The sequence below is a fragment of the Mus pahari genome, chromosome 13, assembly GCF_900095145.1.
Source record: "Mus pahari chromosome 13, PAHARI_EIJ_v1.1, whole genome shotgun sequence".
Classification (NCBI taxonomy): Eukaryota; Metazoa; Chordata; class Mammalia; order Rodentia; family Muridae; genus Mus; species Mus pahari.
Window position 1 is genome coordinate 92191386 of NC_034602.1, and position 12783 is coordinate 92204168.

Sequence of the window (12783 nt, forward strand, 5' to 3'; positions counted from 1 at the left end):
GAGAACCTGACATAAGTTTGGACTCAGGTAAACTAACAGGCTGGCACCTAGCATTAGTTTTCAAGTAGCCCACCCGAACAAAACCTGAGCCTAGCTCCGGTCTCTCGGCTAATCCCCAACATGACCAGTGTTTCTAGGTTATTCCCCTAACAAACCTACACCCCATGTTACAAGCCCACCCCCCCCACCCCTACCCCCCTCCTAATGACCACCATTGCAGAGGGAAGCAGAAGTTAAGTTTATGATCTGACTCCCAGCACCAGCCAATCATGTTAAAGGCCACAGCAGCTTTCCAATTAGATGCTTGCACACATACTCCCTGATGGCTGCTTACTCTAAAGCCTTGCCCTGATAGACATTCAGGGCTCCCTACCATCAAAACTGCCCTGAGTGTCAGTGATGCGTTGGGGGTGCCCCGAGCTAGCTTGAATAGAATAAAGACCCTGCTATGAGTTGTACCAGATCGGCTCCTGTGTGTGTGTTTTGGGGATCACTAACATTTCCCAGGCACAACAGCCACAGATAGGACACATCTCCAAGATTATCCAGTGTTAGCCCTTGAATAGAAAAATCTTTCCATCTAGCTAAGAAAAGATACATTGGCATTTTTAAAAACTGATTCAGTGTTGATGTTCGTCGAAATTCATATACTGAGATCTTATCTCTCAGTGGGATGCCGCTAGTAGGCTGAGCACATGGGAAGTAATTGGGTTGTGAGGATGCAGCCCACAGGATGGGGTTAGAGCCTATTTTTCTCTGTCAAGAAAGCTTGGTTTCCTCCTGGATCTGCAGACATCAGCAAGCAAGACTTCGGAATGACATGCAGGGGATGTGGAGGGATAACAGGCGTGGAGCTTACCACCCTGAGCTTCCTCTTGTCTCCTGCCTTCAAACTCTGAGAAGTGTGTCACTGCTGAGAGTTGAGATCAGGCCATGCCTGCCTCTACGTGTTCAAAACCCTGGTTTTCCCAGGCTGTGTCTTGTGCCAAGGGACTCCATGTTATCATTTTGATACTCATTTTGAGTGCACAGAAGCAGGATGACTCTGTGCTTCGGTGGGCACATAACTCAACTGGGCACATAACTCCCTCTGCTCATAAGGCAGGTGTGTGTGGGGGTGTCTCGTTCCTAAAAGTAAAAACAAACAAACATACAAAAAAAACCAAAACATAAGATCCCATTCTAGAAACATCACAGCAAATTGGTATTTTGTAAGCACGTGGGTATATGAAAATCCTGTCATGGAAACCAGGCCTAAGAACTTATCAGACACAACAGCCCAAAGAAAGGATGCAACATTGTACCCGGAAAACAGAACCCCTGACATCACAATGACAATGGCCCCGGCATCCATACCCTGTGTGTATGTCAACAGCGTGACAACAGGCAGAGGACTCCCAGCTATCGCGGGAACTTCAGCTCAGCTTTGTCTCCATTGCAGATATAGCCTATTGCCATTCGTTTGTCCATCTAGCACTTGTCCATCCGGGCTTGCTATCCATCTCCTCATGTGGCCATCTGAACCTAGGTCCTTCCCTTTCCTCTACAGCCCCCATGCTTCTCCAACTAGCTTCTGCAGCTCAGATCAACCCCGAGGCTCGGTACAACTTTGCCGTACCCTGGGCTCCATGACAGTACCTTCAGCTGATCTCTTCTCCCACAGAGAGCCCCTGGCAACCCTACCTGCTTCCTCCTCTGCCTCTCAACCCTCATTAAGAGCTTACTGGACTCAGCTTCCTTTAGCCTTCTGGGGCCATGAGGTCACCTGCATACGCTCTCTCCCCCCACCCCCATACTCGCACAGTGGCTTGCGCTGCATGATCTGAGGGTTCTTTGTATTTAAGAGCTTGGCTGGCTATCAGGGGAAGAAAATGGAACTCCTTGGCAAATTGCTGCCAATGAAAGTGGTTTATGAATTTACGGACATTCAGCAAATTCTAACCTCATAGGAAAACACAGGTGTGTCATCTTTTTCTCACAGTTGCCCACAATCAGCACAGTTTACCTTGACTCGGAGCCAGCAAAGCTGTGTGGTGCTTCATCAGCCTAGCCCAAAGGAGTGTCATGCTTCCTTCAGAGTGGATTAAGTCTTTCAGAACAAATAAAATATGTGTGCAGGAGGCAGAGTTGATAAACTCGGGGAAAGGCTTTGGAGTGTTTTGTATTACAAGTGACTGTTCGCAGTCACATTCCAAATGTGAACTGAAGTGTATCTAGGGTTCATTTTATTCCCAGCAGAAAGTGTATGAAGCAAGCCTTGCAGAGGGGGACATCAATGCCAAGCAGTGCTGAGCCATCTGCTCCAGGGTGGCCTGAGGTCTGGTGGCTAGCTTTCCCAGATCCTTACACATCAGCAGGGAAACAAAGTCACCGGCTGCGCCGCTGGCTTCTCTCCACATTCCTCCTGCTCTTCCTGCACAGCCAAGTAGAAACCAAAATTAAATACATATTCTAGGTCATCGGGAAGCTTATCTTTAAGATTTCAGCTTTTGGGGGAATCGATCAACTGTAGTAATATCTCAACCAACATGTAATATTTTCTTATGGAGAAAAACATCTATGGGTATAAATATTCCTCCTGAACAACTTAGATATTTATAAAATACTTATAACTGTTTCCTTTCAGTTGGGTTCTGTGGCACACATCTGTATACAGCACTTGGGAGCTGAGACAGGAGGATTCTGTCTCAAAATTCATTTGAATTACATATTGAGTTAGTACCCAGTATAGGGTAATAGTTAGGATTCTGACTCAAGGAGAGCAAACCAAAACATTTTCTTAAAATTTAACACACATGTAACTTTAATTTTTTTCAAAACCTATTTTTAACGATGGTTCTTAAATGCTTTAACCTCCGTCTTAGCCCATCACCCACCAGGAGTAGTGGGAAAGAAAGGACATGGGGAATATAGACCTATTTAGAAACGGTTCTTTGGAGCAACTACTATCTGTAGTTGCTGGAAATCTGCAGTCCAGGTCACAGGTTAGCAATGGCAGCTCAGTCTCCTTGCAAACACTTCACAGATACACCAGTAGTCCAGTTGGGCAGAGTCGGGTTAGCAACAAGATGACGTGACCTAGCAGAGACAGCCAGGCCTCAGCCTTGGCACAAGTCGGTAGGAGGGACCAAGGGAAGAACACCAAAAACAGTTCTTGTCTATGCCTCTCTCAGCGAAACGAAGATCAGCAAAGGCAAGAGACCAGCAAGTGTTGCACAAGCTAGCTCTATAAGCAAGCCAAGCTCAGCCTCCATCACTGTTTGTTGAGTCCTTTGTACTCCCTCCAAACATCGTGTGTCCCACATGGGTCTTGTCTCCACACGTGCCTTGCCTCAGCACGTGCATCTGCCTCAGATGACATCACTCTGCCAATCAGCTCAAGTCCACAGAAGCAGGAAGAGACTGCAGCACACCACCAGAAGTTTTTTTTTTTTTTATGCATTTCTCTCGATGGAGTCCGGACAAATGGAGCTCAACTATGCAAAGTAAGTCAGACCAATATGTGTGTGTTGTTAGCAGAGTCCTTCATCACATGTCCTTCCATGTGCTTGCTTTAGCAGAACATCCTCTCTCGTGTGTCTGCTCCAGTAAAACACTCCTTCACCAGTCTGCCTTAACTTTACACCTGTGTCCAACTCAGGAAAACACTCCTTCATGTGTTTGCCCCAGCAAAACACCACCCAACACAACTGATTTTCCAAAGAACCCTTAAGTTTCCACTACACACACACACACACACACACACACACACACACGCTATTTTAGTTAGAGTTTTGCTGCTGTGAACAGATACCATGGCCAAGGCAAGTCTTATAAATGACAACATTTAATTGGGGCTGGCTTNCAGGTTCAGAGGTTCAGTCCATTATCAGCAAGGCAGGAGCATGGCAGCATCCAGGCAGGTGTGGTACAGACACAGCTGAGAGTTCTATATCTTCATCTGAAGGCTGCTAGTAGAAGACTGGCTTCCAGGCAGCTAGGATGAGGTTATTAAATCTCACACCCACAGTGATGCACCTAGTCCAACAAGGCCATACCTACTCCAACAGGACCACAACTTCTAGTAGTGCCACTCCCGGGGCCGAGCACATACAAACCACCACAGATACTCATATACCAAGGCCTGGGTCCGATGATCAGAGGACAGTTTCTCCGAGTCCCATCTGTCGTCCCACTATGTGGGTTCTGGAGGTTGAATTCAGGTTGTTAGGCTAGGCTGGAAGTGTCTTCGCCCACTGAGCCAACTCACAGGCCAGAGAAAACATTTTTATCTGACAGAATACAGTGGTCTCATACATTCTATGTTAAAAAAATGAATAAAAATTGGCCCTTATTTCTTAAGTATTGTAAATACGTTGGGAGAAGGAGATGGAGTGACATTCGCTTGGGTTTATGCAGTCAGAGTGACACGGCTAGCATGATGACATTATACACCAACGTTTTATTGCTGCTAAGAAAATCACATAATTTACTGGCTTAAAACAGCAGTATTAGTAGCTCATTTAAAATATGTGCTTATTCTATTTTATGTGTATGAGTGTTTGCCTGAATGATGTATGGGTACCCCAGGAGTGCCTAGTGTTCGAGAAAGTCTGAAGAGGGTCTCAAATCCTCTGGAATTGGAGTAACAGGCTGTTGTGAACTACCATGTAGGCGCCTGGAACTGAATCCAGGTCCTCTGAAAGACAGAGAAGTGCTCTTAACAACTGAGCCCTCTCTGCATCCCCCAGCTCATAGCTTTTTGGAGTAAGTACACTCTTGTTTAGCAGTGTATGGAGGAAACCAAAGTGTTAGCAGGTCGGGGAGCGATGTTGTTAGGGCCTCTGGTCCTCTTCTGTCTCTGGACTATTGAAGATGAGATCTTCACTCCACATGTGTACATCCATGAATCCCATCCCATTGGCTGTGTCTGAACATGGTGCTGTTTTTTATTGCTGCACAGTGATGTCAGATGTTCATAGGCTCCTTACTACTGGCATTCAGTGTGGCCATGAGATTGGCCAAGAATAGTTCATTTGATAATAAAGAATATGATGATTCAGGATCAAACAAGAGATGCTGGCCGCTGATCCTGTGCCACAGAGCTCCATACCCAAATACCACCAGGAAAGAACTGGTCTCCCAGGAGTGTGGACATGCCTGTGAGCACAGGTAAGACCACCACTCCAGCTCAAATTCCTGGCCCAAGAGGGACCCGCCCAGAGCCTTCAGGACACAGGAACCAAGGAACAGCTGGGGACAGGACAGTTTCTGTCTGCACCCCAGAGCTCACCCTGTACCACCGCTAAAAACAAAGAAGTTTCCATTCCAAAAATTGGAACTTAAAACTGAAGCTTCCTACAGAAAATCTTTTTATTTTTTAAGATTTATTTATTATTATATTTAAGTACACTGTAGCTGTCTTCAGACACTCCAGAAGAGGGTGTCAGATCACATTATAGATGGCTGTGAGCCACCATGTGGTTGCTGGGAATTGGAAGAACAGTCACTGAGCCATCTGGGCCATCTCACCAGCCTCCAGGAAATTCTTTAAAAGATTCTGGTCTTTGTAAAACAGAGAAAACATGGAGATTCAGACTCTATGCCACGGGAAGAGTCCCTGGGAGGCAGAGGTAATCATTCCCAGTCAAAATCATCCGGGGTTGATGTAACTGCTTAGACACCCATCTCCAAACACAGAAACGGGGCCTAACCCATCTGTCAGTCTATTGAGTGACAAAGCTCACTGTGACTGGGGGCAGCCCAGATTCATGCTAGAGGACTTAGAAGGGGCTCAGTCCTGCCTAATAATCCAAAACTTTTAACCTAGGCACTTCCCCACATTCCAAGGTGTGTTATTCTGCCCCGTGGTTTAATTCATCTGGACAACGGCAATATTACTGAACCTCTGAGACTACTTGGCGAGCATATGTTAATGGTTTGACTAGATGCGCCTCTTCTGATGCTTTCCAAGCTAAGAAGATAAGTTGATCGGGACCTAGAGGTATTTGAAGTTTCAGTTTCTGAATTAAAACAACAGTTAGACTCCCTTGCAGGTAGAGTCTCCCTACAAAATTGGAGAGACTTAGACTTCTAACGACATAAAGGAAACTTTACATGGCTTTGAAAGAAACCTGTTGTTTCTATGCAAATTGGTAAGGAATAATTAGAGGAAATCCAGGCATGGTTGGGGAATAATCAGAACCAGTCCCTGTTCCCTTGGTCTCTCTGGCTAACAATTTTGTGTCAGCACTGGCTGGGCCTTTAATTCTCATTCTTCCTCTTAAACTAAAATAGGATGAGGCCATGATTTGACTCATTCACTAAGACCCAGGTGGAACGTAACAGGGTCCCAGATCTTCGCATATCTGACTCTGTGATGGAAGTACTGTTTAGGCTGTAAAACTCAGCACTTAGACGGCCCTGCCTGTCAAAACTAAAAGGCATAATTCATTGGAGTTCATTGTTTTGGTGAAGTCTCATAATGTACTGACGTTGCCCTTTGGCTTCTGTAGTCCCTCTTCTGGCTAACTGGTCTTGATAACTGAAGTAGGTCAACCCAGAATGTGGTTTTCATGCTTAAAAGCTCACCCCGAGGAAGGCTCAGCGCTACACTGGGATCCTGAACACCCAGTGTAGTCACCAGTCAGCTGGTAATGATTTTCTATTGGCTTGAACAGTCCTCTTTGGTGAATACCCCATAACAGTGACCACTGCACCGATTTACACAGTGGTCTGTGTATTTATCCTGACTTATTCTATTTCTTAAGTCTCTAGACCCTGCAGCTTTTCCTAGGGTGGTAGACACCATGGAAATGGGACAGTGCACCTGTAACCTTGTAGGAACACTAAAACGTGCACTACACCCATGCTCTGGACTCCTCAGTTTTTGGTTCCTGTGGTCTCTGCTCAAAGACAGCTAGAGAGTACAGAGGACAGGAGTGGGCAAAGGATCGTGGGTCTGTCTAAGCATTGCAGCTACACTTCAGTGTGTACCCAATATTTAGTTAGCATATAACATGTCATACTAAAAATCACATATCATATATAAAGTTTTAAAATGAAGAATTAGTCATAAATAGAAGTTGCAACCTTTATGTCCTATGTTCCAGTGAACACACCTAGCCTGAGGTATGCTTACTCTTTTGTGGGTGCAATAAGGTTAAAGTTCAAAGAAACTCCTTTATTTAGAATAACACAGCCTTTACCTGTGTAATGTAGCCTTTACCTGGTGTAATACAGCCTTTGCCCGGTGTAATACAGCCTTTACCTCATGTAATGCAGCCTTTAAAACACACACACACACACACACACACACACACACACACATACACCACGAGAGAGAGAGACAGAGACAGAGAGACAGAAAGAGACAGAGAGACAGAAAGGAAGAGAGAGAAGCAGAGAGGTGTACAGAGAGAAAGAGAGGAAGAAAGAGAGAAGCAGAAAGAGAGAGAGGGAGAGAAGATGGGTTGCTAGAAAATATATAGCATTGTCAAATAAAGAACATTAAGGCTCCTTTTGAAAGATGACGTGGCCTGGAGCTGATCCTCTTCCCCAGGGCTCCATACCCAAATAGTGCTGAGAGAGAGCTGGTCTCTCAGGAGTGAGGACAAGCCTGTGAGCTCAGGTAAACCACCACTGCTGCTCAGAGGGACCCTCCTGGAACTCTCAGGACACAGGAACCCGAGGAGCGGCCTGGGACAGGAGCTTTCTGGTTTCTGTCTGCGCCTGGAGCTGATCCTGTGCCACACTGCTATATACCCAAATACCGCCAGGAGAGAGCTGGTCTGCCAGGAGTGCTGACATACCCCTGAGCACAGGTAAGACCACCACTTTTCTTCAAATTCCTGGCCCAAGAGAAACCCTCCCAGAGCCATCAGGACACAGGAATCAAGGAACAACCAGGCACAGGATCCTTCTGGGTTCTGTCTGCACTCCAGAGCTGACCCTGTACCACAGATCTCCGTACCCAAATTCCTCCTGGAGAGAACTGGTCTCCCAGGAGTTCTGACACACAGGCTTGCAGAAGGAACAAGCCACAGTCAGAGACAGCAAGACCAGCTAACACCAGAGATAACCAGATGGTGAAAGGCAAGGGCAAGAACATAAGCAACAGAAACCAAGGCTACGTGGCATCATCAGAACCCAGTTCTCCTACCACAGCAAGTCCTGGATACCTCAACACACCAGAAAAGCAAGACTCTGAGTTAAAATCACATCTCATGATGATGATAGAGGACTTTAAGAAGGACATAAATAAGTCCCTTAAAGAAATACAGGAGAACACAGGTAAACGTCTAGAAGCCCTTAAAGAGGAAACACAAAAATTGCTTAAAGAATTACAGGAAAATACAACCAAACAGGTGAAGGAATTGAGCAAAACTATCCAGAATCTGAAAATGTAAATAGAAACAATAAAGAAATCACAAAGGGAGACAAACCTGGAGATAGAAAACCTAGGAAATAGATCAGGAGTCATAGATGCAAGCATCACCAACAGAATACAAGAGATAGAAGAGAGAATCTCAGGTGCAGAAGATACCATAGAAAATATTGACACAACAGTCAAAGAAAATGCAAAAATCTCCTAACCCCAAAACATTCAGGAAATCCAGGACACAGTGAGAAGACCAAACCTAAGGATAATAGGTATAGAGGAGAGTGAAGATCCCCAACTTAAAGGACCAGTAAATATCTTCAACAAAATTATAGAAGAAAACTTCCCTAACCTAAAGAAAGAAATGCCCATAAACATACAAGAAACCTACAGAACTCCAAATAGATTGGACCAGAAAAGAAATTCCTCCCGACACATAATAATCAAAACACCAAATGCACTAAACAAAGATCGAGTAGTAAAAGCAGTAAGGGGAAAAGGTCAAGTAAAAGGCAGACCTGTCAGAATTGCACCTGACTTCTCACCAGAGACTATGAAAGCCAGAAGATGCTGGGCAGATGTCATACAGACCCTAAAAGAACACAAATGCCAGCCCAGGCTACTATAACCAGCAAACTCTCAATTACCATTGACGGAGAAACCAAGATATTCCACGACAAACCAAATTTACATAGCATCTTTCCACAAATCCAGCCCTCTAAAGGATAATAGATGGAAAACACCAATACAAGAAGGGAAACTACACCCTAGAAAAAGAAAGAAAGAAACAGCCTTTCAACAAACCCCAAAGAAGATAACCACACAGACATAAAGATAACATCAAAAATAACAGGAAGAATCTGTGGCCAGAAACTCAGACTTCACCCATCCTGTGGGGCTTTCTCTGTCACAAGCATCTGTTGTTGTGAACACATGGACAGGGAGCTAACTAGACTGAGGCTATGTGAGCATCAAGGCCCCACGGGGCACCATCTTCCTTGTTCAATCTTAAAATGAAAGTGGGTTAGCAAAGAAGATAGGACTTCCCCAAAACCTAGATCCACACTTATCATGAAGACTGGCTGATTTTAGTGGCCGCCAAGGATAGTGTAATCTCCTTAGTGTTCTGCTAAGGGGGTTGTAACTGGGTATTGAGTGTGGGGCTTGGTTACACGACATTCTGTCTGAATTCCATGGTGTGTCTGGGCTTTTGGAATGAGACACGGAGGGACTGAAAACATCATGAGGACCCTCAAGACTGCTTATTTTGAGAAAATATCTTTTCCCTTTACATATGATAGCTAGAGCTATTCAAAAGGAAATGAGAGGCAGACAGAGAAACCGATGAAAATAGATGATTAATAGAAGAAAGATATGTGATAATTAGATGGTTAAAAGATAGATTAATCACAAATACATAAGTGATTGACATATTAATAGTTTGATAGGATGAAGGGGGTAGATTAAAAGGTGATTGATAGACAATAGCTACAAGTGTGTGATAGATGAATAACAGATAGATGATAGAAAGATGATAGATTAGATAGATGATACATAGACAGATGACAGATTGATAGAAAAATATACACATACAAAGGCAATTACACATATAAATGAAATCACCCTATAACAAAGGAGACTTATTTCTAACAGGGCACCTCTCTCCTCACCAAAAGAAGCTTCCAGGATTCAAACTCAATTACATCTTACTGAGATGTTGTACCAATGGTTCACATGGGAATCTGCAAAGAACTCAAGCTGTTATCATGGTTATATGTTTCTCTACACCACATGCCAGCAAGGCCCCATTGCTAAAGACAGCTCAACTCGTTGAACATGGAGAAGTCAATCTGGTGGCTGCACAGACTCCTCGCTCCTGTCTGCTAGCATCTTAGGTGCAGGAAGGCATTCCGCATGCTGCTAGGAAAAGAACAACAAACAAAGCCACAAACCCTTGGATCAACATTGGTGTTGTGCCTAAAAGATATGGTAGAGAAATGGTGGCCCAATGTTGTGAGAGTAACCAACCAAACCTGATTTGGCTTAAAGCCCACTATACAAGATGGAGCTTGTACCTAACACTGCTTGAGTGAACAAAAAAACAGACACTAGATAGCCCAGGGACCTAGTGTAAAAGATATTCTTCTATTCTTTAAAAAAGAAGAGCAATAAAATGATATGTTCGGTAAAAAAAAAAAAAGAATGAAACAGTGATACTTATATTCAGCTATGTTCAAAATGTGCTTATGTGTATGCAATATTATATTCCACCATTATAAAAAAGAGGAGATACTGTCTTCTTAGCAAAAAGGATGTTTCCATGAACGGAGTAGAAAATAAACAAATACTTCCACCATCCCAAAATACTCATCAATAAATCCTGACCCCATGCTCTCAGGGACCTAAGAATTCTATGATGTGTCTCTAACTAAATGATTTGTGTAGATGGGGTCTTACTTGGGGATCTGCACTTCCTGGGGTAGCCTAAGGGGCTGCAATGGTTGGCAGGAGTGAGAACTGTGAACATGAAGATTATCGCAGAAAAATGTTTAGAAATGGACCTGGACATTGTAGGGAAGATATCCACACTCAAAATATGCAGAAGTGGGTAAAAGAGATCATTGTCACATGCCCAGGCATCCCTCTGAGCTTCATTTTATTTATTTATTTTTTAAAGATATATTTATTTATTTAATTTATTTATTTATTACATGTAAGTTACACTGCAGCTGTCCTCAGACACTCCAGAAGAGGGAGTCAGATTTTGTTATGGATGGTCATGAGCCACCATGTGGTTGCTGGGATTTGAACTCAGGACCTTCGGAAGAACAGTTGGGTGCTCCTACCCGCTGAGCCATCTCACCAGCCCCTGAGCTTCATTTTAAAGGTATTAAAGCAAAATGTGGAAATAACTCTGCAAGTTTATAGACAGGAGGTCAATGCAGGCTGCCTGTGTAACCTGTCTTAGTCTGTGGGATCAGTCCCCTGCAGCAAAATACAGAAGCCAAATGAAAACCCAGGAAGGTTTCCTGCTTCATAATGGGATCTGTGTGGAATGTCATGTCACTGTTACTATGTATATGGTTGGATATTTTCAGTTATTGCCTAATAGAATAAAAAGAAAAACAAATGTGTCCAAGGTCTTTCTAAAGCAAAGAACAAGGTGTTGAGATTTCACAGTTGCAAATCTGTGTCAATATTTGCTTCCCCAAGTTAGGTAAATAAAATGACCTCATTATCCATTCACACCATGTGAAGAAAACTGCACACTGAGAAAAAAAAAAGTGCAACAAAAATACTCCTTTCTCATTCATATGTCAAGGAAACCAGGCAGAGTTTTTATCCTGTCCACAAAGAGCAAACTTAAAACACCACCAACCCCTCCATTGAAAGAGAAATCACTACAGCGTGTCAGCATTGTCCAAGACTTTATTATCTTGCCCTTTTGCCCACATTTCTATTTAGTAATTTATTTTATAAAAACACACGGATTGCCTTTTCACTCCTTCACTACATATCCATTGCCAGAACCCACTACCAGGAGCTGAGAGATCTATAAGTATAGGAAACCAGAAGGACAGTTGTTGACCACTCTTATCCACTCAATGGCTGCTAGGGCCAAGCCTACATTTTAAACATGAGGAACACTTGAAACATGTGAAGAAAAGCTTTGTGTCCACTCTAAACTTGGCTTCACAACATTGGTGTCCACACGTCTCTGCATGCACTACTTCATCTTGGTTTTGTGGCCCACAATTGCTTCAAATCGAATGTTCTGTACACGACTGATCGCTTTTAAGGCACGCTCAGGAAGAAACCTACATTTTAAAAAAAAAATGAGAAATTTCAGTTTAAAGTTTTGATACCAGTGTTCATTTTTGTTGTCAATTTAAAAAGCACCGGGAGCGTACTTACCCAAGTCCAGTTTTCCTCTACTCTTTGCTTCTTGTTTAGTCTCCCCCTTCCCCCACCCCATCTGCACTTATCTATGTATAATATAGCGCTGCTCTCTCAGAATAGCAAAATCGGATGAGGTCTTCGACTAATGATAACCTAAACCCGACACCAAGCTCACTTCTGAAAACGGCTGTGTATCCTGGGGCCGAGAGCTCAGAGTCCACCACACACACCCCCTTACCCCTCTGCCTGTGAAAGTACTTAGAGAAAGAAAAACTAAAGAGCCTTTTCTTTCCTTCTTTCCTTCTTTCTTTCTTTCTTTCTTTCTTTCTTTCTTTCTTTTTCTTTCTTTCTTTCTTTTCTTTCTTTCTTTCTTTCTTTCTTTCTTTCTTTTCTTTCTTTTTTTCTTTCTTTCTTTCTTTCTTTCTGTCTTTCTTTCTTTTCTTTCTTTCTTTCTTTCTTTCTTTCTTTTTCTTTCTTTCTTTTCTTTCTTTCTTTCTTTCTTTCTTTCTTTCTTTCTTTCTTTC

At 43.4% G+C, this 12783-nt stretch overlaps 1 protein-coding gene across 2 annotated transcripts in view; it reads right to left on the reverse strand.

The window, feature by feature from the left end:
• Window positions 1-3810: 3810 nt before the first annotated feature.
• Window positions 3811-12783, reverse strand: part of Hsd17b13 (hydroxysteroid 17-beta dehydrogenase 13) — a 23131-nt gene continuing 14158 nt past the window's right edge. Inside the window, exon 7 of one of the 2 annotated variants that reach the window (XM_021211090.2) lies at window positions 3811-4678. In XM_021211090.2, the coding sequence (XP_021066749.1) occupies window positions 4576-4678 (103 nt within the window). In that variant the 3' untranslated portion in view covers window positions 3811-4575. Of the gene's footprint in view, window positions 4679-11770; window positions 12178-12783 lie in introns of those variants that run through there. The other variant, XM_021211091.2, reaches the window with a different exon arrangement.